The 27,026-nt window shown below is 39.6% G+C and overlaps 1 protein-coding gene across 1 annotated transcript in view; it reads right to left on the bottom strand.

The window, feature by feature from the left end:
• The window catches only part of fgf14 (fibroblast growth factor 14), a 113,520-nt gene extending 97,532 nt beyond the window's left edge, over positions 1-15,988 (bottom strand). Inside the window, exon 1 of the mRNA XM_005935808.3 lies at positions 15,072-15,988. Within this exon, the coding sequence (XP_005935870.1) occupies positions 15,072-15,279 (208 nt within the window). The 5' untranslated portion in view covers positions 15,280-15,988. The remainder of the gene's footprint in view (positions 1-15,071) is intronic.
• Between the last annotated feature and the right edge of the window lie 11,038 nt (positions 15,989-27,026).

The raw sequence follows: 27,026 nt of genomic DNA, 5'->3' as shown, positions 1-27,026 counted from the left end.
GTAAGATTCAGATAATTATTTTTTAAAAGCTAGACATTTTAAATGAGAATAAAAAGTATTTCTTGTGCCCCCCTTCTCCCTGTTAATGCCCTACCGGCCCCCTGGCAACACTTTGCTAGACCCGCCCCTGCACAGTTACCAGCTGTCAGCTACTTAGAAAAGGATCCTGGTGTTATTTGTCTCTCAGAAACAGTTCATAACTTCAACTCATTCATGTCACCTAAAAGGTAAACCTGTTTCTCCATCACAGCTCTGATGATTCAGTAAGGACATCTCCTGGTTTCATCTTCATGTTTCCCTCTCACCAGATAACCAAACCATATCATGACCAGCAGCTTTTTTACAGCTGTGGCTCCAGCAAACATCAGCTGATACTAGAAATTAATATTAAATAAATTCTAACAACAGCTGATCAAGCTTAAACGTGCTGCTGTTGTTTAGCGCGACATCCGCTGGTTTCCTCTTTCGGCGCAAAGTGAGCGATAAACAAACAAGAGAGAAAAGACGATCAGCTGATCATTGATCAGTTTCATGATTGAAGTAGAAACGGGAGAGGGAGGGGGAGAATGAGAAGAAGAGGCAGCTGTGCAGCAAAGACACAGAATAACTCCAGCTTTGTGTCTTTTTCATTGTAGCTGAATTACGGGACAAACTGTTCCTTTTCACCTCAATAAGAAACGCGTAATATTTTCTCTGAATACCAGACGGGACGGTTGGCAACTCTAATAACTTATGAACAAAATAAAGTTCAACATCATTAACTTCATAGCACCACCCAGCTGTATAGAAACTCCGTCATGCTAGCTAGCACGCAGTACGGAAAAAGTCAGAATAACGAAAATAAACTCCACCTAAACTTGGTTCATATCTGACCCAGAGAGACTGCAGGTCATAACTTCTTACCTGAAGTTCAGTTCACACTTGGACCGGCGGCCGCCTCGGGTCTCTTTTCCTTCTGCGTCATCCACCTGCTGGCCTCCACCACTTGCTAATGTTACTGAATCTGTGGAAGCTCCGCGATAGCCACCACACGAAGTAACGAGTAACGACCCTATCTAAATCCCAGTAACGAGTAACGCGTTCCTGATTTTGGCATAATAACTAGTTACCGTGCTCGTTACCACAATAATAACGTAGTTACTGTAACGCGTTACTTAATAACGCGTTAGTCCCAACACTACTAGGGACATAACATAAATCTTAGTTCACATCCATGGCATCCTATTATACCAATGATTACAGCATGTATTTCAATGTTCTGGTATTCTTGAGAAAGCTATTTCAGGACTGCACGCGTCCTCTACAAAACCATTAAACACTGAGGCGAGAGAAACTGAAAAGTCCTTGAAATGAATCTTTCACACGGTAATCTTAAGATATGTAAACTTGAAGCTGTGTCTTTAAATTTCAAACAGGCTCATTGTCAAATGTGATGGATGCTGAAAAGCATTTACAGTTTAAGGTTACCTCCAAAAGGTGCAGTGACAGGGCCAAGAAGCAGCCAGAAGCCCTTTATGTGTGTGCAGAGAGGTTTTCTTGCTCTACAAACATGCAGACGGGTCTTTCGTGTAGGATATTAAATTATACCACTCCATTAAAAAACAGAACCATTTTTCTTTTTTGTTTTTACACTGAATACATTAAACCCCTCATGGCGAATTTTCCAGTCAGCTCTTAGGCATCGTGATTAGACATGGCAGGCATCAGTAAAGACAGTATCTTTTCTCAGGCTGCCAAAACAAAGCATACAAGAGCAAAGGTGCAAAATTCAGTGAACTAATCTAGCTTACCTCCGAAGCCACAGGCATATCTTTGACTAATTACATTAGTTTTTGGGTTAACCAGTTAAAAGCAGATAGGGAAGTCTAAGTACTACCTAGATTCATGCTTTAGTACCAGAAAAATGACATTTCTATATATTAGTATGGCTCATCAAGTAAAGACTTTGACATTTTTCCCTTAAATATGCAGCTTTTAGTGTATTAAGAGGATATCTGTAACTGCCAAGTGAACACTCAAGGTTTCTTACAGTATTCAGGTTTTATCAAGCTCACTAGAGCAGACGTTCATAAATCAGCAGGAGACAGGGTTTTCAATCAACGTGAAGCTTACATTAGCTTAATTAGCTCAAAAAATGTTACTCAAAGCAGACTTCCTGTAATTTTTAAATCGACTTCAATTAAAAAGGCTCTTGTGTTAGGAAACTCAAAATCAGATGCTACCATCCTGATGCAAAAGAAAATTCTTTTACTCCAATTTTTCCTTTTGTGAGGTATTTTTTTTAACTCATGTTTTGAAATTGTGGGTTGATGTCATGCAATAGTGGGGGCTCGGTCACTCTGAGGAACTCATGGGTACCGCTTTGTCTTATTCTGGCTTCAGCAGTATCTAAGGCCTCAGGCACACTGGTCTAAAGACCTGTTAGTAAGAACCAGCAGTTGCAAAGAAGAAATATGTATTTCCCATCAAGTTAGCAAGTGGTTGCTGGAAGTTGGAGAATGTTGTTGGTGGAGATCACTGTCTGCCTCATCACTGTAACCTAAACATCTCAAAAGGGGCATTGCTTCACACTTTTCACTCACTCTCACTACCCCTCAGAGAGTAGTTTGCTAGTATTTGTAGACAGGTCAGAATCTGTCGATTTCATTGCAGCAACTGTCAGAAACCTCCAGCAACCACTTGCAACTGGTTGTGGAATTTAAACATATATTCCATAGCAACCAGCAGTCGCCATGTGTCACAGACCAGTTCATAGGCCTGATTGAATTGGTCTTTAGCAACTGATTTCATAGCAACTGGCAGAGACCTGAAGCAGCCACTCGCAACTGATCAGGGAACGTGCATTTGTTGTTCATTAACAATGGTTTCCAGGTGGTCACTAACTGGTCTCTAGACCTGTTCAGTTTCCCCAGTGAAAACATTTTGTTTTCAGTCATTTTTCATTAATCAAAGTTTTCACCCAGTTTAGTATATCAATAAATTTACAGATGCAGCTTGCCAAGCAACAACAATAAGACGGCAATACCAAGATGCTCGGTTTGAGGTTTTAAAATAATAGATGAAGTCATGCAACCTTTGCAGGCAATATCATCTAACAAAGTGAGCACAGTGTCTTTTTTTGTTTGGAAAGTGCCATTTGTAATCCATATATGGTACTGTCATGACTCATCATAAAGTAATTATACTCTAATTTCATTTAATGGGCTGTGATACTGCTTATCCGGTTGTTCAGTCTGACGTCACTAGCCGTGTCTGGGCTAAACTCCGCTGCAGGTCCATATATCAAACGATCACTATGGCATTACTGAGAGTTGAAAAACTGTCTAAAGTCTTTCATCTTTAATAAAATGATCAGCGTTCTGCTCTACCAGGTGTAACAATTGAGTTTAACATCCAGGCATCCATGAAAACGGAATTTATGACATTTAACGGAGTTAGAAGTTAGCAGGGAGTTAGCTCGCTAGCTTCTATCTAAATACAATATAGCATGTCCTGACTGCGGGGTTTTGGAAACAAATTCAAACGTACAGCTCTGTTATCACTTCCAGCATAAATGAAGACAGGAAACTAAACAGCAGTGACGTTTGTAGGGTTACTGAAGTTGGCTAGCTGGTATATAATGATGTGCTACGTGACCGCTAGCGACACAGCTATGTTAGCATAATATAAACAAGCTAACTTTTTTTCCACTCGATAAAAGTTAACGTGAGTGTTCTCGGTGGTCAGGAACAAATGTAATCGCATGGCAGGATGCTGTAAAAGGACCAAACTTCAGCCAGGAGAACAACTGAGATAATCCATCCACAATACGAGGTTAGTCATTCATATACTGCTGCATGGGCTGGGCTGTAGTTACATCCTAAGGTTTTAAAAACTGAGCTTAAATAAATGATTAGCGGTAATAAAAGCCGAGGGAGGTCAACAGTGATCACTGACTGTTTTAGGAGCTTTTTGAGATTAAATAGAAGAAAATACAAACATTAAACATGTTAACAACACAAAAGCCATATTAAACGCAGACTACTTTAGGCCCGGAAGTAGGATTCGTCGCGTCATCACTTAACAATCGGATTGCCGGCCTATGTTATTACTGATAACCTAAACAGAAATTTCAATGACTTCAAGGGACTCAAAAATGAACTGATTGAAAATAAAGAAGTTCATAAAACTGACAAATGAGGAACAATTTCTTACACTCTCTAAAGTTATTTCTTCAAATCTGACAAGTCCACGTCAGTACACATGCACAACTGACAATTTCACCACTCTGTATCATAAATACCTCAAAAGAGTGACAGTGTAGTTTCTGTCAGAAAGTGTGGGAAAAGGAATTGGGAAATGATTGTGAGCATTTGTTTCCAGTCGTCTTTTCTTGTTGTCATTGTGTTGGTTATGCTTATTTATATTGCATGTTGACAGCCTAATAAAAAAAATGCAGAACACTTCATCACAAAGCTGTCTAATTTTGCTTAACTGACATCATCCATGGTAATCAAACTGTAATTCACATTTAGCCACATATTCCTCACAGCAACATTTCACACCACAGGTAGCTAACTGTATCTATGACTCAGATTACAAAGCAATCAACTAATCGTCACTTCTCGCTCGCATTTTACCTGCAACCCATCCTGAGGATATTTATTTGGCATTTAAATATTCATTGTGCTTTATACAGTTGACTCTCTTGACTCTTGGGATGTTTATTTGAAAATGAAAGAAGCACTAGACCGTTTACAAAAGACAGATATAACCTTTTAAAGCAGATTTATTCAAAAAGGGCAATATTACCTCTAATGGCTTAAAATGCAAGGTACAGAAAGCAAAGCCTAATACTATTAGCTAGACACAAAACCATCTCATGCTTTGCCTATATTAAAAAAAAGGAGTAATAATTTCATTGTGATATTATCTAATCTAAAAATGAGTGTGAGATATTTAACAGACATTAGCTGATTAGCTGACAGACAATGGATCATTTTTGTCAACTTAAATTTAAAGATCAGGCAGGTAAGGTCAAACACAAGATCTAAAATGCTACTGCTATCCTCACTTTGCTCATATATTTGTATCTCTGGGTTGATCTCCACTAATTCCTCGAGGAAATATCCATCTTTCTAGCTGCTAGTTTGCTAGCTAGTTAGCTAGTTGCTAACGACTAGATTTCTTTGTTTGCTGTTTAGTGGTGAGGAGGTATTTTTTGTAATATAATGCTAGGAAAATGCTGCATTTTTATAGCATGCCCCTTAGTAGAAGATTTTTTTTTTTAATTTACAATACAACAAAAGGAAACCTGTGATATTGGAAAAATAAGCAGGACGGCATCAGTAAATACTCATTTATTTTCCCAACATAAATTACATTTAATTAACTTCTTTTTATACCATATTATTCTTGGCTTTTCCATGTTGTCCTTGCAGTGGCACACCCTATAGGGGAGACCGGGGATAGTTGTAACATTTTTGACATTTCTGTCTGTAAATTGGAGCTCTTTTAAGGTAGTGGATTCAAAATGTAATGCAAAGTATTTACATGTCTCTGCTATTAAATAGTGCAGCTATTTTCTCTGCAGCACAATTACCCATTGCATGGTATGCTCTCAAACACAAAGAGTGAAATGTTACAATTAACCCCATAGTCTGGGTTAGTTGTAACATACCCCGGGGTGAGATGTAACACAATGAAATAAGGGTACTGACAAAATCTTAAGATGTAATCTATTTTATTCAACACCTGAATGCACTTATAAACATTTATGTAGCTATTTGTGTGTTTGTGAGTGTGTGTAGGAGTGTGTGACAGAGTGCAGAAATATAGATTTTGAACATACTGTAACAAAAACTTTTCACCAACTGAATTTTTCAATACATTTTGGTTGGCCTTCATTGAGTCTTCATTGGCTCGGTGGGGATTATAACCGACAACTCTTGCCACATTTGAACATAATAATTAACCTGAAAAAATGTAGCTGTGCACCAGCTTCATCAAATGAACTGTATGTGTTTCTGTCAAGTTTTTAATCACCATCAGAATCACAGTGGTGACAGATGTATGGCTGTCCTGGAGTGCAGGCCTCATGAGCCCACAGTGCACAGGTCAGGCACTTAACCCAAGCTTCTTTTGGCTTTGAGTTATTGAAGTTTTCCATGCACACAATACAGAAATTCTCATCAGCATCTGAGGAATCTGTGTTGTCCTGTTCAGTGTTATTCATTTTCTGATTTTTCTTTCGTGATGTGGAAAGCTTGGATTGTTTTAGGTTTGTGGGAGTGGATTTGCCTTGTTTCTGGCACAGCCTCTTCTTTGGAAAACTTATTTTCCTGCTTCTCTGGTCTGCTTCAAGGGCCATCTTAACTGGTGTATCAGTGAGTATTGCTGTTTGTTTCCTTTTTCTTCCTGTTGAAGGGGTTTTTCTAGGTCCAGCTTTTGGTAAGGGTCGCACATCTTCTGGGTTAAAGCCCAAGGAGGTCTGTGGGTTTTCATCACAGCCTGATGAGGGAGCAGCTTGGAGGTCAGTTGGGAGACTGGAGATGTGAGCATCTGGAGGAGTGGTCATGTCGTCAGCTGTAGGACTGGTGAGATGAGCAGCAATAGGAGCGGCCTGTTGGTCAGCTGGAGAAATGTCCATATGGACTGCTGGAGAAGGACGATCTGTGACCTGTGATGGAGCAAAGTCACTGTCCTCAAATATGTTTGGATTGTATGGCCAAATTCCACAGCACTGGAATCCAGCCTGTATATTCTTTGGTGTAGCTGCTGCTGGAAGTGCCGTCCTGACAAGACCTGGTATTTCATATATTGTCATGGTCTTTCCTGGATTCATTCTCATCCAGGAATCACTTGCACTGTTCACCATCTTTTTCAGTGGGCCATAAACACTCCTGTCAAGTGGTTGGAGTTTGTGACTGCAGTGAGGGGGAAATGTGAGCATCACAATTCCATTGCTCTTGCAGAAGTCAATGGCTGCAATTGACAGGTGTGAACTGTGGTTATCCATGAGAAGAATCACTTTTCTTTCATTGCTGACCTTGGTGTGGTTTGCAAAGTGCTTTAAAAAAATGAGGAACTCTGTTTCTTGCATCCATCCTGACTTATTTCCACTGCCAATACTTCCTACTGGCCCATCTCTGACAAAGTGGTCTGCATAACGTATGCGTGGGAACACAAACATTGGAGGAATTGTGTTGCCAATGGCATTAACTGCACATGCAAGGGTGACCAGTGAACCTCTCTCTGCCGATGTCATTGCACCAACTTGTTTAGTGCCACATTTTGCAATCACTCTGTCCGGGGTTTGCACAGTTGTTATGCCAGTCTCATCAATATTCCATATGTCATTTGCTGCTAAGGTGTGTCTCTTTAGCACTTCATCAAATTTTTTGAAAAACATTGCTACATTGTGTTGATTAAAACTGGTGGCCCGTGCCAGACTTGTAGCCTCAGCACTTCTAATGGACAAAGTTGGGTTTCGTTTCATGTAGGCTGAGAACCAGTCTGGTCCAGCCCTTGAGAATTTGTCCCATGACTTTGGATATTTGCATCCATGTTTCACTGCAAGCTGATATGCCAGTTCTTTTACCTGTAATTTTAATCACGAAATATGTTAGTATTTCTGATATACTATATTTTAAATTGCTACCATTACAAATTTCTAACTTTCCCTTGTCTTATCCTTTATTGCTTCCTATCTGCTTACCTCACGTGGACATAGTCCATAAAATGCATCTGCAGCTCTCATCAGGTATTCTGTTAATTCCTTCTCTTGTTCATCAGTGAAGACCTTCTTTCCACTATGGTATCCTACACATGGGAGTTCCATTGATCCCTGCTCTTCCACCTTCTTCCTCTCTTTACAAAATCGGTGCAAAGTGACATGGCAAATGCCATACAATTTTGCCACAGATCTGGTGGACTTTCCCTGATTTCTAACATCATTTGATGCTCTCTCCAAAATACTGAGAGGCACCCCTCAGTCAATCTGTCTTTTCCATGACCTAGGCATACTGTAATTCAAAGAAAACAAAAAAATATGAGTTAAAGTAATAGTGGGGTAAGTTGTAACATTTGCATGGTTGTTACAACTAACCCAGGCTGTTGCTGTTACAACTGACCCAGACTCCTATAGCCACGATCTAGCTCGCATTACAGCTAACACCTAAAACATTAGCACTAAAGACACACAGAATATATCCCCATAGACATACAAATAACATAATTTAAGTTTGATGAGTTTAACTGCAAAGCAGTTAGTGCTATTAGAAATTGAAATAAAGTAGAAAAACTTACTTTTTGGCATACAAATTAGTTTCTTTCTTCTAAAATTGTCTGTGTTTGTCGAAGGGTGCTGATTTTTCACCAGTGATAGAAGAACTGAATTGCGCATGTACAGAGTGAATCACATGATTTGAAACTTAGCCCTGATTGGAGAAATTAGAAGTGTTACAACTGACCCACGTTACAACTACGGTATCCCCGGTCTCCCCTACACTGCCACTTTGCAATAACACAACTTACAGTGGATGGTGGACTATAGGAGGAAAGTGACAAATCGCCAGGGTTGCACCGCATTTGAATTCAATGAACTCTGTAGAATGACCCATTCTCTTTACAAATATTTGTAAAGCCAGTCTGGATGGCTAGGTTCTTGCTTTTATACACCTGTAACAATGAAACTGAAAACACATGATTTGAAAGATTAAGAATTGTGCCTCAGTCGTTTTTTTCCATAGTGTATCTATGAGTGTATTCCTATAAGCAATACTTTCACAGGGTATTTGATATTTGATCCATCCTTAAAAACAGTATATGTTTTAAGTTGAGCGCTGAATAAAGTGGTTTAGCAGATCCCTCCCTGAGCTTGGTTCTGCTGGAGGTTTCTTCCTCTCAAAAGGAGTTTTTCCTTACCACTGTTGCCAAATGCTTGCTTATAGGGGGTTGTCTGATTGTTGAGGTTTTCTCTAAAAAAATAAAGTGCTTTGAGTCAACTGTTGTTGTGAATCAGAGCTATATAAATAGAATAGAATAGAATTTAATACAAATTCACACTAATACACTATCAACTAGATGTAAATGGTAAACATGATATATTTTATTTCATTCATTTTATTTTTTTTCCTTACAGACATTAACATGAAGCTAACACTTCTCTTCTTGTTGTGCTTCTGTCTTTGTCTGTATAGAAACACCACATTTAGATTTATATATTTGCCCACTCATGAGATTTCTCTGTAAACTTGATTGCACGCAGAGGGAGGTAGAATAGTAGCCAGGAACTTGATTCTTATCACCTCTTCAGGTCACATTCTTGAAAACCAAGAGAGACGGAGCCCAAATTAATTCACAGGGGAAACTGATCGTGCCATTGCCCAAGCAGATGAAAGTGAAAAAAATCTGTCTTGTTGATCTTTGACATATTAACTGCAGCAACACCTAATTTCACGTCTCTTTCTAAATGACAACAGAGCATGACAATAATCACAGAGTTCTGTCATGAGAAGAAAAACAGTCCTTGACCAAGAATCTCCAAGAATCCAAATGGTTTTATCAAATAAAAACAAAACACATTTATCCCTTCTGAGCATATTCACTTCCATTCTAAGGACATGTATGCTCTTGAGATATTTTTAGAAACAAAAGGTTTCATCAATGTGACTCACAGTTTAAAAGATTTAGTAAATGCTGTCAGTTTAAAAGTGTGAAGGTTACTCGAAAAGCGATACATATTTAACTGTAAATCCTGTTTTTTTACAGCTTTGCTGTGATCTTTCAGGGTGTGTGTGTGTAACTACTGCAGTTTAGCCATTTACAAACTTACTGAAATGTTTCTGTCTGAAACCTAGCAACGTGGAACGGTAGTTGGAGGAAGTTATTTTTAGCCAGCCCTGCTGTTACTCTAATTGTAGGAGTCTGTCTTTGAATCTTGCCCGTCCCCTTTAATTACACTGCATTTTCCTAGTTACCACAAATTAAACTAGCGCAGGTACGTAAGACAAATGGAACAAGTATCTTTTAACTGTAAAAATAATTATCGACCCTCTTTTTAAATTCTCAAAAAAATGTGATTTTGGGGGGGAAACAGTACATTTTTTTCGATAAATTGCTCTGAGATAAGAACTGCATGCAAAAGAGACACCAACACCAGAAACTGACACCAAACGAACAGCAGGACAGTAACAACAACAGTGTATAGTTGCATTTGTATGGGTTTCACAGACAGACTCATAAACTTACTGTAACATGACAGACAATACATTCACAGGAAATCCACTTTATCATTCAAGATGCTGATGCAGAGGTAGCGCTTGATCTTAAAAGGTATTAAAGGCCTACTCACGATGCTGTCAGGTAGAATTTATTGGCACATAAATGTAGAATTTGCAAAGTCCTGCTTTACATATTGCTAGTGGCTCCATAGTGTAGTGGTTTACACATTTTCCTAACAGGCAGAAGATCCCTGCTTCCATACTCAAGGAGAAACAATCCTTTTGGAGTTTTGTCAGGAAGGGCATCTGGTGTAAAATCTGTAAAAATCAAACGTGCGTAGCCACTTTTTGTGAATAAAGAAGCTTTTTTTATTTTCAAATAAATTGCTCCTAGCATCCAAAGAATTGCCTTTTGTTTAATTACAGTGACACTTATTTGGTTTTTATTATTTTAGGTAATGTGAGACGCAGTAAATTGAAATTCACAGTGGTTTATAAGCCTCTACATTAAAATATCTCACATTCCCTCAGTTCATGAACGTTTCTCAGTTCGAAGCACCTCTACAAGGTTGTAGTCTTCTAATAGTCAGCGTGGTTGGCTCATAAATATAATCTTAGATCATAGAAAAGAACCAGGAGAAATTATTTTGTTATAGTAATTCAATTTTAAATTAAATGAGTCTTAGGTCCAGCTTTCTGACTATGTCACAGATAACAGAGAAAAGTTTCACTTCACATGCTATGAGCCAACATCACCTGGAGGCCTGGGTGTCATGTGACCTCACCTGTAGTGTCACTCTGCTGTCAGTGAGCCACTGTGCCACTTTGAAGAAGCCACCCACTGACTTCACACACCCAGAGCAATTCTGCTCTTTCAACAACCCGCCTATTTACCGTCTACATTTCAATCATTTCAGCCCAAGATATGTCAAAGAGCGCCACTCGCATATCTGCCTTTATTGATTGTCGCAGTTCATATGACATAACTTTTCCCTCTACACTACAAATACCCTCATTAAACGGTTTATTGTGTGCATCATTCAGTGACACTCAAACTTTTATAATGACATCTGTGTGGGCATTTATAGAGCCGTCACTGCCACTTAAGCCTCAGGGTTAAACGTCCTATATCTACGTCCTTTCCACTAAGCTGCTTCATCACTTTTAATTTACTTAATGAAGTACACTCACTCAAAGACATGTACCCGTACTGTTACACAAGAGTGAACATTGAGAGTAGATCCACAGTAGCAGTTGTACCAGACCACCAACCCTAAGGACAAGCCACCACATGAAACAACAATCTTGCTGGAAAACAGAGGCACAACTGGAAGAACGTTAACAGGTCACTGAGTATAAAATCTTGGTGACTTTACCCGAAGGCAGTTTTGCAAAAAGGCTAAAAGTGGACGCGTAGCTTTACATGATGGCAAACTGCCATATCCAACAAGGAAGTGACTCATCCTGTTGTGTTATGGAGCTTTAACCCAACCCTTCACTTGCATCAGAATGCAGAACCGCACTATGTTTTATCATAACCTGATCTGGACCACTGTGAAGAGAGGAGATGCTTTAGAGAACCAGGCACTGGATTCCTCTCATCTTCTTTCAACACTAAAGAATGTGGTCTACTTCAAGAAATACTCCATATGTATCCATGCACATCAGTACAGCTGACCAATGAATACAAAACCACTGACCTATAGGCTTAGGGGCAATTTAATTTGATAATGTGAAGGAAAATGAGGATGCACACAGAACTCAAAGATTTTTTAAAAGGGAAGACCCTATGTGAATGGGCTCACAACCAGTTAGTACATAATTACAAGGGCCTAAAGACAAGTTCTCCACACATGTAACTTTGTGCTATCACACACCCAGTGACAGAAAATAAATGTTGCCTTTAATAGGGAACTATTAACCCACGCTAGAATAAAATCAAGTGCCATCCATACTCTGCTTTAAACCTCTCCAGATGAATTGGTCCTGTACAGTCACTAAGCCTGTGTGTGTGTGTGTGTGTGTGTGTGTGTGTGTGTGTGTGTGTGTGTGTGTGTGTGTGTGTGTGTGTGTGTGCAAAGAGAAACTGAATACAATCCGTGAATTATAAGACTGGTGTTTATACGGTAACAAAAACTGCAGCTATAGTGATACAGTCTGTTTGGTTTGGTCTTTCTTGGTTCTCTCAATTCTGCTGTGTTACTAAAAGTACAACCAAAGAGCTGTAGCACTAAGTCTAGGCCTTTGCAGCTCAGGCCTGGCGAACAGTTTAGGAAACACTTTGCTGACACAGGGCCACGCAGAGGACTCGCTGTCCCACTATCACAATGGCACTTAAACAACTTGTGTGAAAATTTCTAAAACACCTTTTGGAGTTGAAACAAGTCAGTTGTGTGATTTGCCTGGCAGTGCGGATACTTCATTTCCCAGTAAACTACTGGTCCTATCACTTGCTGTAGCACATGTCCTGACCATTTTGTGGTCAGGGCAAAGTCTTAGCTTTGATTGACTGGATGAATTGCGTTAAACACAACTTACTGTCTCGCAGTGGCTTTTCTACTGACCAAAGTCAGTTATCACTCCAGAGCCCACTGTAACGCAATATTATGCTTTTAATATGATCAGCAAGGAATAGGAACATAAAAAAATGTATAGCCTTTATGCTAGTAAGAGTTATATACATACAATTCTACTGAGACATTGTTGTACATATTTGCTGTTTATTGGTTGTTCTTTTTTTAAAGTCTTACCTCTTTGTTACAGCTTATTTTTTCTAATTTAATCAAAAGTAGATAGTAGCAAAACTCAAATGCAGAGGTTGTATAACAGCACTTAGAGGACAAAAAATAAATGTCTACTCCATTAACTACGAAAAAACACATTTTTTAAAAGTCTTTCCAAATTACAGCTCATTTCCTTAAACTAAAAGAGAAGATGGGAACCAGGGGCAGAACTGAACCAGTGTTTACAAATGAGTGAGGTGCAGAATTTGTTCTTTTGATTTGTCATATTTAAAATGTAGCACCAACTACTAGTAGAAAATGCTGCACCTCTGAAGAGATAAGTTAGAGTCTAATCAGCACCAGAAATTTTTAACTGACTATAAAGGGCTTTATATTGTACAGCTTCCCTCTAATGCAAGAACAACTGTTTATACTGAAATATGGAAGATGAGTATTGCTTAGAGAAATCTTTTCAAAGTAAAAGCCACTTAGAGTGTCACACTCTGCCTTGTTTTGGGGGGAGGGGGGGGGGAATACCCAGGTTATGCCTATGGCCGGTGATGACATAATCTTCCTGCTTGCCAGGAAAAATGTGAGTAAGAACAATTATAATGCAGTATAACATAAAATAAATGGATGGCGTACATGCATTAACAAATATTTATATTTCAGAACAACATAAATACAGCAAGAATTTATCCTACTTTCCTGCTTGGAGTTTGTAGCATGAGAAAATAGTTCCAAAGATGTTTATTATTATTATATTTTTTGACATATTTTGGCAAATCTTGTAATGCCTCCAAATTAGCTGTTGTAGCTGGGCCTATGAGAAAAATGCGTATTGCCAAACTGAAGGCACAAACTGAGGCTAACTGTGTTTTCACCCTATCTTGAGCTATACCAACACAAACCTTGGCTAGGTTTGTGGAGACATAATGCTGTAAAATATAACTTCTTCTTCTTGGTAATTGATAGTAGACAGTGTCTTGTTATCACTCCTGCAGTGTCTGCAAAGCGCGATTGTCCCACTAAAGTATGGTGATGATCTACTATACTGCAGTTGCAGTGTCGAAAAACTGTGCTGCTACTCAGCCCATCTACCCGCTTCATGAGGTAACAAGTAGCCCGCACTACATGCTGTCTACCTGGGGCTTTACAACAGCCTGTTGAAATAAGCATTCCTGGTACACTGGCCCTCTGCGTTGTTATATTTGTTTTGGCAGGATATATAAAAATATATATGATGTTACTGTGATCCTAAATTCAGGGCTTATGCACTGATTTTTTATTTTATTTTATTTTATTTTTGTACCAGAAAAAAAGTGCACAATCTAAATCGAAACGATGTCGACTGCTCAAGTGCAGGATTTGCTTCGGTGCAGCGGATCCCAGTCCCTTTCTACATGCCCTACTGGCATCTCAGCTGCCTGGCTTCGTCAACATAAGAGCAACTCAGGTGCTCGTGTAAAAATCACGCTTTCGCAGGGCCCGCATGATGAGTATTGGTCTGCATCAGTAGAGTGACAGACATGAAAGAATAGTCTGTCTCCTCCGGCTGTTTCGGTGAAAACACAGCGAGTATAGCTCATTTAATAGAGAAGTGGTGATGCAGAGGAGTGGGGGGGGGAGGGAGGGGGGGCACTGCTGCAGTCAACCCGAGGATGGAATAATCTGGTTAGGGGGGAATCACGTTGTCCAGAAAAAAGAAAGAAAGAAAAAAGAAATAATAAATAAATAACTGTGCGTGGATGTGATCCTCTGAAATACCATCGAGCCCCTGTGTGTGTCTGAGAGTGAGAGAGAGAGAGGTGGGAGCAAGCGTTATTTAAAAAGTTAGAAGATCATGGTGCCGTGGTGATGCAGCGGGGGGGCTTTGTGTGTCTGTGCTGTGCCCCCCTCCTAAAAAAAGACCTGAGCTCGCCGATGTAGTAGCAGCACAGAATAAGTTGTCGTCCCCCCCACCACCCACCACCCTCCTTCAGGAGCCTCTGCATGATCCACTCGCTGCATAAATGTGATTGCAGATCTATCATCGTTACGACCAAATTAACAGAATTACGCAGACACTCAACTCTCTGCACACAAGCACGCATAAAGCCGGTTCGCTGAGAAACGGAGGAGTAGGCATAAATGGTGATGAGCTTACCACTTGGATTCTTGTTTTTCTTAAGACTCTTGCCACAAAGACACTGCAGCATATGCGTTCCTTTGCTGAAAATGTTCCAAAGAAACCACATTGATTTGGGCGAAGAGCAATCCCGTGTCTTAAACACCCAGATATAGATGAGATCCTTGCGGTTGCATAATAACACAATTGGATCAGTTCTCCCGAGCAAGGCTACCAATTGTATCATAAAAAAAATAGGTATATCCAAGTCCTGTGCGCTTTCATTCACGTGACAAAATATTCACTGTCTGTCACACTTCGTGCTAATGGTGTGTTTTCTTCTTCTGGCGTGTAAAGAATGCCTCCTCAACTAGTCGACAATAGAAAATATACTCTGGAAATTGCATGTGTCGCACCGGGAGGAGACGGGTCGCCAGTAAACAAACACACAACTAACGTGCAAACAGTAAACCACGGTGGATTTCCGAGGAGAAAATCATTGCCTATTAGTTCATCACTCTGAGGAGAGGAGGGTGGATCTGCACAGCATCAAAAGCCAAGGGAGGATGCATCCTATGGACAGACTGCTGCAATGATAGCCCCAACAAGACACCACATTGCCGGATCAAGTCCAGTTCGTTTCCCCTGCAAACCTGCTTGCCTGGCGAGGTCAGACAGCACCAACCCCAGTTTTCATTTCTTTGAGCCCCCACGCTGCAACGTTTCTATTAAAGCCAGGGTTCTTGGTGTGTGTGTGTCCGTGATTCCTGGAGTGTGCGTTTGCTCCCTTTTCGAGGTGTTCTCCTCAAGCCGTTTCAGCACAACGCCACTGGCATCTCCAAAAGTACGGTGCGCCTGTATAAGAACATTTGCATCATTTTTCTTTGGCGTCGGACCCTCTTGTTAGAAATAGACGAGTAGGAGGGGTTAAAGTGAAAGATTGGCTTTCCATTACGTAAACACGTGGTTTGTGCGCCGTCATATCGGTGATGCTTGGAAAAAAAATTTGATCCGGCAGAGACTGTTGTCCCAGGCTGTTGCAGGATATTACAATATTTCTATTTATTTATTTATTTATTTATTTATTTATTTATTACATGAGTGCATGTGTGTGTGTGTCGCAGGTGAAAAAGTCTGGTGAAAAGCATTTCTGTCCGTTACCTCTGTGCGGTTTCTTCCAAACAAATCATTTCTTTGCCTTCACTTCCTCAAGCTGCTGCAGCTCTGTGCACCTATATGGGGTGTTAAATGAGAAATTGTGCTTAATAGCTCTAAAGTCGCAGGTGTTCAGTACTCATTTGGATAGGTCGGTAAACACTCGTGTGCACCTGTTTCACGTCATCTAAGCATTTGAAGCTCAGTGAAGCAACAGATCCCCGATTAAGACACTGAACTGAGGAGGAGGGGAAAGACGTGCAACAGAAGTCAAGCCACGATTGCAAAAGATACCAAAAGAAGTGACAGAAATGTCAAGGCAAAATTGTATATGAGGGGATTTTATTTATTTATTTTAATCACATTTACTTGCTCTGTTTTGTTGCTTCATCCCTGAGGACAGAGGCCCAGTTAGTGTTGCTTGGAGCGACTGTTACCACTGCCTCATGGCTGATCTCTAAGGATTTATAGATTTTCCATCACAGACAAAAGGCGAAGGAGATATTGTTCATTATCCTTGCCCTTACCAAGCAGGGGTTCTGGAGCTAGAGGACATGTATGTGCACGGACACTTGCGAGTTTATCATTTCAGCCCAGCCTCAAGATATTTTAAATTTGATTTGGAACCACCGGTGCATTTGTTGTTTAATCGTCTTTTGTTAAATGTGTTTTTCATACTTCAGATCGCTTAATAACTCTTCAGTCTGTCAGCATTATTCTCTCTCAGCACAAATGGCAGAAGTTACTGTTTGGAAGAGGAGCCATTAGTCGCTCAGTACAGCACTGACTCCATTCCCAGGTGTTACACAGACCAGAGTCACTATAGTACAAGAAAATGGGGGAGGGAGGCACCGGGGTGATTGAACCAGCAGGAGTATGTGACTCATTTGAGATCAAACCTGAACCACTTATTCCATGTATTTGATCTATTTTTTGTTTTTCATTTTATAAATCTGGGGTGAATAGTGAGTTTTTGCTTATATGGGGTATGTTTCACATTAAATCACTTCACTGATCCCTCCATTTTCAAAATAAATACCTTTGTATTTTAAAATTGTGCCCTTTTATGTTATGCAAGTTGTGTGTTCACCTCTAAATTACAGCATTAATCCACTTTAATGGCCTAGTTTTGTGGCGCCCAGGTCTTGTCAGTTGTCTGTGATAACTGGTTCCTCGGGGATGTGGGCCACTTCGAAACAAAATGTTTCCTGAGTGACGTTCTTGACATTGCAAATCTGCTAAATCCTTGTTTAAAACTTAACTGTGAGAATTTCATATTTAGGTGACTTTCAATTTTTCAACTACAGCTGACACACATTTACTGTAGAGACACACTTATCAGGTGTCCTTGTGTGTAGATCCAGTCCACCGCCTCAGATAAGTGGCACATGCATTAATTTAGGGAATTTATGCTAACAAAACATATTCTCACGTGTTCTGTGAGGCCAAGTGGGCTCGCTGTAGAAACAGCGCAAGTGAGAGTCAGAGCACTGCAGTCTTTCCAGCTTCCTCTCTCTGCAGAGGCCTCTCATGTCATCTTTGCTATCGATCCGTCTACTGTAATGTAAAGTATCATCGCACCCTGGAGGATATCATCTGACAATTTTGTCAGGGATCATTAGAATACTTCTTTTTGATTGCCCAGGCTGCGGCCCGGCAGGAAGTGGCTCCCTTGTGAGTTTTTAACAGCCTGTTTTCTCCTGATGGGAAAAAATAACTTGATTTAAGATGCACAGAGATAAATGGAGTGGTTCCAGTTTTACTCATGGTCCGTGATTTCACTGTACACTTTTAAAAGGCTCACACATGGGGGAGTGTGAATATCACATGAATGAGTGTTAGGATTTGGATACTGGTTTATGGGGATGGATTCATATGATATTATATCATACAAACTAAAATATCACTTTGAGAGATAATTTATAACGGAGGTTAATTTAACTCTTTGTACAAAAAATCTATTTATTTAATAACAATCTGCACCAACATATGCTATACTTGGGTGAAATGAATAAGAGCATTGAGTATACTCTAAAATGAATGAGCCAGAAATTTGTTACAAACACATATCTTTTGGATTTGATTGGAAATGAATGAAAGAACTGAAGTGATAATCTGAGTACTTCGCTAACTGTGAATGATAAATACTAACTTGTCAGTGCTCTAGTGTACTTTCTGCTCACTCAACAAAACAAGATATTCCCATCATTTTATTTGGGGGGGAGCAGAGAATTCCCCTTAAATGAAATTAACAAGTTAAAGATAATACACTAGTAAATTACACCCTTACATAATCTCCCTCTGTACTCCAATTTAGAAAATTGTGCTTTCACCCAAGTCATTGTCAGAGTTTTCAGGGAATGCCAGACTGGGACCACTTGCGTCTCCATTTTAGCAGCAGTGTTAAAACCACCCCCTTTCCCGGCATGCCTCCAGCCAAGATGTCTACCAATCAGAGATGGAGAGTGAGCAGTGTTTGGCACAGCTTGGAGGAAGTGTTCACTAGAAAATGAACAGCTGCTGTGAACCAAGTCATATCCAAAGACTTCACTCAAACAAACGCACAAATTTACACATAAACACACACTCTCATTGTAAACAAATTGTGGCAAGCTTCTGCTCTGCAATTCGCACCCAACTATATGCCCAGTGAGTACCCTGCTGCAACAGCTACGCACAAGGCAGCTGAAAGGCCCAGAATCATTTTTTGTGCTTCACTAGTTTCAAACAGCAAAAGCGCACTGTGTTGGGCAACTTCAGGTTTACAACTACTACACAGAATAAATAAATGTGTCCCGATTACAGAATGACATAAAGAGCCTAAGGCAGACTCAGACTCACAGGACAGTTCAAAGACTTTATTCACAAATTCGGAGTTGACCAACAAAGTCAGTACAACTGCAGTCTGGATGTGGAGGGGTGGACAGTCTGGTAAGTTAACTGAGAGCTTACAGTGTCTAGCTTGTTTCAGTCAGTCACGCTGGAAGGGCACGTTACAGAGCTCTAAATCCAACGTGAACTAAGACCACAAGATGAAGTTCCAGCAAAACAGAAAAGTGGAGGGCAGCAAACCAGAGGATTCCTGCGAGAGGAGGTATGTGTCACACACAAAGAAAGCAAATATTGAAAACATTTAGACTGTCAGAACCCCAGAATTTCCGCAAAAGCAGGTCGATTAGGCAGCGATACACAGGTGTGATGACCCAGCTGCTGCAGCCCCTGGCCACACCTGCTGGAAACCCCAATCACACCAGGCCCTGAGAGCTGGGGAGAAATCAAGAGAGTGGGGGGAGAAAGACACAGTTAAATCTAAAATTTGTTGAACATAGACACAATTATTTATAGTTTTTCCTTAGTACACCACAGTGAATTTCAAATCAAACAATCAAGACACGATAAATGTGAAGACTTTCAACTTGAATCCAAGGTTTTACAATTAATTGGGCAGTTAACTAAAGTGCAGTTCGAGGGCCATGTGAGGCCTGTTTGTTTGGTATTTTATGACAAATGAAGGAGACAAAGTTCTGAAACTGGATACATGAAACCAAGATTAACTTGCATCCACCGATTTCCTTCTGCTTATCCAATTCAGGGTCACTGTGGGGCAGAAGCCTAATCCAGATGCCATAGTATTAAAGGCAGGGTACACCCTGTACAGGTTGCCAGTCTGTTGCAGAGCTACCAGTACTAGTGTTTATTGATGATGTGACTGCTGCTATAGGATGAATTGTGAAGTGCAGGGTTAAACTCTCTGCACAGATTCAGCCAACTGCTGCAAAACTGATAAGACAGCGCTTCACAGTGTAAATGGATAACAACCCAAAGCATGCTGCAAAAGCTAACCAGGAGTTTCTCATGGTAAAGAAATGGGATATTTTTCAATTACCAAGTTCGTCGCCTGATCTCAGTCCAACAGAGCATACTTTTCAGTCACTGAAGACAAAACAGAAAACAGAGAGACCCACAAGCACGCAGCAGCTGCAGATGGCTGCAGTAAAGGTTGAGTAGAGAATTTCAAGAAAGGAAACGCAGCATTTGGTGATATCCATGGGTGCCAAACTTCAGGCAGAAAAGATTTTCATGCAACTATTAAAAACAATCCTTATAGTTAAAATTATCCTAATTTGTCCAACTGATTTTGAGCTTCCAAAAATTAGGAGCTGTGTATAAAAATGCCTGCAATTCCTAAACCGTTAATGCTAAATATTTGTTAAACCCCTTGATTTAAAGCATTTAACTCATGTTTTGAAAATCTTTTCAAATCTGTCCAAAACTACAAAAACTGTGTCTTTGTCCATCAAATTATGGACCTAAGCGTACAGGATATGGGCCCATATCTGATATTAACGTGTACATTTGACTTCCTGTCAGTTCTTTCTCATGAATTTATGTGTAAAATGCAAAATCATGCATCTTGTTTAGACGTCATCTCTAAAACCTCTCTGGTGCACCCACATTGTGACTAATAGGGCAAAAGACGAATCGTGCACACATTATAACGAATTCATCTTTTAAAAAAAGAAATTATAATCCAAAGTATTTATTAGTGATAAGAGTAATGAAACTGGCCCCAGTGAGGATTCAGGTACCCTCCATTGTATAAAGATATCCTCTATGCAGTGAATATAGACAGCCAGTTACACAAACTGTCCCCATGCATGATGATGATCCACGGTCTGCGTCTTTAATTTCCCCATTACCCCTTTTCAGTGTCAGTCTCTTGTAGAGCAGTAAAAACACAGTCTTTAAAAAGCATGCATGAAAAAAAGACATCTTGGTGTCTCCCTTTGAAGACATAAAATGACTCTAAGAAATGAATTCTGTTACAGCGTAATAAGGATTCATAAAAACTCTAGCTTAACCTGTTCATGTCCCGAGAGTAATGAATAATTCTTCAGTCAAGTCGTCACATTACTGACACATCAAGAGTCTTCTCTTTGCTGCTTTAACTTATTATGTTTTGAATTTTCCGTCTCACAGAGGTTTATGTACTCTTCCTATCAGCTGGGGAGTTCATCAAATTTCAAGTGTTTAATGGATTCATTGCTTTACTAAATCACAAAAAGCACAAAGATCACCCATGGTTTCAATGCTCTCTTTCAGTATTGTTAACACTCAGAAACATCTGTTACAAATACAGCAGGGTGAAATGTAAATGAAGCCGTTTGGCTTTGGGGCAAAGCAAGAAGTGCCTTTACTGCGTATTCACCCAAAGGATGAGAAGGAGTCAAATGGAGCAGTCAATATGAGAGCTGCTATTATTAATGCTACAGTGGTCACTCTCATACCAAGCATCTCTTGACCCCGGCACTGCCCTTTTTCAGCCTTACTCCCCACAGGCTCTTCGAAACTTTACCCAGAAGCGATACGAGCACACGCATCTCTTCTTAATGAAGCGCATGGCCAAAAATAAAGCCCACACTCAAATCACGCCCTTTCATAACCATCTCTCTGGGAGTTTCCTGTTCACTGAGAATTCTCATAATGAACACATTCTCTTATCGTGAATGCACTTTCCATTTTTAGCCTCTTGTAGTTGTCTGTATTGCTTTACTCTATATGGTTGGGACAATACAGCTACATAGATATGCACATTAAGCCAGAGTATGTACAGCCCTGTTCATGATCATGCAATTGATTGGTTCCTGCAGAGCCAACAAGATAATCGATATTTTCAGCTATTTTATCCCCTGTTTAACCAGTGATCCGTTCTGTTCTGCTATATTTTTATTTTAACCTTTGGTACACATTTCAGGAGTCAGTGCAACCGCGAGAATAAAACATCACCTTGTACTGTTTGTACCAGAATAAAATGCAACAAGTAGGTGAACAACAAATGTGATATCATCATGTTATTTTGAGTGTCAGTGGTTTGTGTTGTTTCCTTATTCATTTATTTAATGCTTTATCTGGCATGTTTAGTGACTATGAACATAAAAAAGGTGTTTAGATAGATAGAGTCTACAGTACACACAATAAGTAAGTGGGCATTTTAAACATTTTAAGGACAATTATCTTTGTGTGTCATTATTAAGATGCATAATGATACATGAACAATGATGGTTGTAGGTAATGGTCTGATTGGCAGGAGCCAAGCGCGCTCAATCTAGTACTGCCCTAATGTTATGAGCCACGCCTCATTTCTTTGTATTTAGCTAGGAAAATGAGCAAAGGTGTAGCAATTTAGTGAAAAATGTGCAAGCCTATATGTGGAAATACATTGTACAAGACTGAAACAGAGATTGTAAAGCTCTAACTAGGTTGAAAGTCAATATTTGGTATGACTGCCTTTATTTTTCAATGCACCCTGAACTCTCTTGGGCAGCTTTCTTGAAATTTCTTTACACAATCTTCAGAAATAGTTGTCCAGGCTTCTTGAAGGAAATTCAAAGCTCTTCTTTTAGATGCTTCTACCTTTTGCTTCTGTTCTCTGGCAAGATGCTCCCACACTGCTTTGATAATGTTGAGGTGTTGAGGTTAATTTGGTATAATTATGCCTTTTCTTTTTCTCTGTTTCCCTTCCTTGAGAATGGCTTCTTGACAGCCAACCTTCCACTGAGACCATTTCTGATGAGGCATGAGGAAAACAGTAGATGGGTCAGCTGAAGGGCCAGATGCATCTCTCGGGTCATGAGTTAGGTCTTCACTGATTTTTTTCCCTATTTCTTAAGAACATGGCTCTTAGACACAAAATACAGTTTAAAATTGGTTCATTGCTACGTTGTCTGTTACATGTAGACACAAAAGTCAAGTAAGGGTGCCTTTGTCATGCTTGAATGATCAATAGGTCAGCCCGGTGTTAAGTCGTTTAACACATACACACACACACACACACACACACACAAAACCTACATTTAGCTAGATTGTCTTCAGTTTGTGTGTTCTGCTTTTGTCTTGTTAATTTAAGTTGCCAGCAAAAACACACTTTGAAAAAGCTGACTGTTAAGGATATTTAGGCCTTATTATTATTATTATTCTCACATCCAAAATAATTTGCTCCATTTGGTGCACAATAATCTTCACCGTTGAAATGGAGGATATCTGAGTTGTGCATACAGTTGTGGTCAGATGTTTTTATACCCTCATCATGGGCATGAATGGGGCTTTTAATGATTTCTTTAAACTTTTGGAATGATTGGTGGAATGACTGTACAGCACACCTTTTTGGTAGTTTAAAAAAACATTTAAACAATTGTATGTAAGTATAAATAATTCAGTAAAGCCTGCTGTGAACTGGAAACAACTGGAACACCAGTGTCGACAGTGAAGGCAGTTTGGAGAGTCATGGACTGAGAGTGTACGGACCAAGAAATAAACCCCTGTTTCAAAATCAACACCTTCAGGGTCAACTGAAATTTGCAGCTGCACACACAGACAACCCAAATGCCTTCTGGAGAAATGTTTTATGGTCAGACAAGACAAAAAAAACTATTTGGCAGCAAAGACAAGAGGTATCCTTGGAAGAGTAAAGGTAACGCTTTCAAACCTAAGAACATTATCATTATCAGTGTCAAGTCTGATGGTGGTACATGGATGGAATAATGAAGAAGGAAGACCACCACCACCAAAATCTTCAGCTTTATCTCAAACCAACAACAACGGTTAAGACTCGTACACAGTTTTTCCAACTGGACAATGAACCCAAACACACACGAAAACTGTGTTTGACATGGGTAAACATTAAGGCTAACGTTAAGCTTCTGTTCCCAACGTCCTGACCTCAACTCTATTGAAAACTTGCTTAAAAACTGGATCTGTGCCAGGAAACCAAACATTTTAAATGAGTTTTACCAATGCTGCCAAGAAAAGTGGTTAAATATCCAACCAGAGTTATCGTGGAAGTATTTAAAGATATATGCTGTAACAAAAAGAAGTGTTCAAAGAACTCATTAAACATCTCAAACTACCCTGACACTCCTACTCCTGGTGAGTGTGGATAAACTTCTGACAACTGTTTGTATTTAAACAGTGCGGATGGCAGACATCACAAGAGTTTAGAAACAACCATCACACTAAATACGATTTTAAAAGTTTGTGTATTAGAAACACTCGATGAGGTGCAGAAGAGAGAGCGATTCGTGTTAAAAGGGGAAGGATTGTCCTGTAAGTTACATGAGGAATTTTTGCAAGTCTTAAACCAAGATAAAAGCAAGAGGGGACCTTGGCAGTAACCAAGAAGCTGCGATGTTCAGATGAGGTGAAGTTGCCAAGGGAAACAAGAGGACATTTATAGATGCGAAAAAAGCTGAGGTTACATTTAGAGGACAAATATGAGCGTAAATCTGATTTTGTGTTAGGGTACCTCAGCTGATTACTCCAGGATGTTACTGTACTCAAGCCTACTCTGGCTAATTTGTTATCCTCATAACTCATTCCACTGTTATGTAATAGCGCTGTGGGTCTTTTTTAACTTGTAAAGACTGCAGTCTTCATTATTTATACTCTTTCATAGCACAGAGCTATCTGGCATTTAGGCCCGAATGGGTTTGTATATTAAAATGGAGCAAACTTCCTACATTGAGAAGGAAGTGCAGCATGTATGCACCAAGCTGTCATCAAAAGAGCCCCTTTTAGAAAGATAAACCCTATTTCCCAGTCAAAGCATCCATTCCTCCATAGCTCGGCGGCATTAATGGAGCAGCAGGACTGAGAGCCGTGCCTTAGAGTTGTTACCTATTCTACCATCCATTAGCTGAAAATTGCGTTGAATTTAAAATAACTTTCTACATATCGACTGACGGAGGTTTTCACATGTTGTTAGAGTTGAATTTTAACCACTGGGAACTGTAACCATTTTGAACAAAGCAGAAGTCAAGGTAAAGCAGCTTACTGCACAAGCTCAAGCATTTATTGTTGGCAATGTGTGTTTTTATATTTTACAGCTGTATTGTTTATTTTGTACCATTATTCTGTAACACTACAAAGTGTCAGAACAGAATCTACTCTGAAAAAAAATAGTAGTGTCTCTAATGTCTGTTTCTATTTTTAAAAAGGTCAAGACAGTGTTTGTAATGGCTCTTTAACACCAGTCTGATAGATGATCACTGGGTGTGGAGACAAGAGCTCTTAAAGGCAGAGGAAGCACTTTTGTATCCTGGTCAGTTCGCCTTGGAAGCCTGTTGATTTAAAAGGTATGGGCAATGTAGAGTAAACCGACTGCTAACTAGAAAATTGGATGTCAGGATGATTTTGATGAGAGAAATTGATTAAATCTGTCAACTGTTCGTTTAATTAACACAACTCTTTGCTTGCAGGTGTCTCTTTGGCAGTTCTAACAAGCAGGCTGGGAGCCAGCGTGATGCAGCCATCTCTCAACAGGATCTTCTCAAGGGACCTGTTACCATAGTCACTTCCATCACACAGATTAAAAAAAAACTCAATCCTGACCTTGGGGAAATGCACTCCTCCTGTTGATCTTACAGTGGTACTGGTCGCAGGGATAGATGAGAAAATAAGGCAATTGTGTGAGATTTGAGCTGACTTCTAATGTTTGTCTCAGTCAGCAGAAACAAGGTGGCTAACAGGGGAGACTGTGTTTCTGTTTTTCCTCTGCTGCCCTCAGAACATAATGAAATAGGGATGGTGATGGAATTGGATAATCTGATGGCATTGGATAATCTGAGTTCTCGCAGATGTTGAGCTTTAATGATGACAAAATTATTTCTGAGCCATATTTGAGCACATTTCGTGTGTTTTCACCTCTGGAACTGAAAGTGATTGTTTCTCTTTCTTTCTCTGTGATTTTTGCATTTGTCTCAGTAGATTATAGATCGTTACAACTCTAAAACCATATAATAATGTTGAGGTGCATGCAAACAAAACACCAGTTATGTTTGCATGATTTTCTTCTGTTACTGTGCGTCCCCAGTCCCAAAGAGGCAGTTTCTCTCAACACCTATTCCCACAGCAGTGCAATGGAAGAGCCACCTCTGGGAGTTCCTGGAACTGTTAACATCCCCTGCCGTTCTGATCAAGACCTGAAAACAAGCTTCACTGCATCATTATCGCTTTTCTGAATCACTTGAGGTACTAACAAAGCCTATGAGAAGCACTGTGTGCCTTCTCTTATTTCCTCTTTTTCACGATTTTGACGTCATAACTAGACGACTTAGGTGTAACTATTTATTTTTCATTGTTCTAGATCTAAGATTATTATAAACTTTTTGTTTTGTTAACTCTGTGACGGAGGTTATATTTTTAGTAGTGTTTGTGTGTCGCATGTCTTGGCAACATGTAGAAAGTTTTGCATAGAGATTAAAATATTATGTCATGTTTGACCTCTGACCTCTCTCTCAAGGCCAGTAGATTATTCTGAAGGTCAAAGGGATAACAAGGCTATATAGAGCTATATATTCAAACTGCAGTTGTTTGTGCTGATAATGTTTTCAGCATACAGGGAAAGAAAAGGGGGGGATTCTAAATTTAGTTTGGGCCTCTGTCGTCTTTTTCAAGGTCAAAAAAGGTCAAACTTTCAAACTTTAAAATGTCTTCTATCTTTCGAACCATGCGGTGACCTTAAGATGCGATATACATCTATAAAGAAAGTATTGTCAAGAGTAAGACAAACTGTATAAATGACAAATAATACAAAATAATTATATTCAAAATTATGTCAAGTATTTCAAAATGCATTTCAACAGGGAAAACAAAATCCTGCACTTTGTAGTGCAATAAAAACAAATGCAAACTTGTTAAAAAAAACTAACAAAGATGAAGAGCATATACAAAAACAAAATATTATTCCACCAACAGAAGAGGATGGATGGATGGATGGATGGATGGATGGATGGATGGATGGATGGATGGATGGATGGATGGATGGATGGATGGATGGATGGA

Source organism: Haplochromis burtoni, unplaced genomic scaffold, assembly GCF_018398535.1.
Source record: "Haplochromis burtoni strain Fernald_Lab_line unplaced genomic scaffold, NCSU_Asbu1 Contig_75, whole genome shotgun sequence".
NCBI classification, from domain to species: Eukaryota; Metazoa; Chordata; class Actinopteri; order Cichliformes; family Cichlidae; genus Haplochromis; species Haplochromis burtoni.
This window is presented reverse-complemented; position numbering and strand designations above follow the sequence as displayed.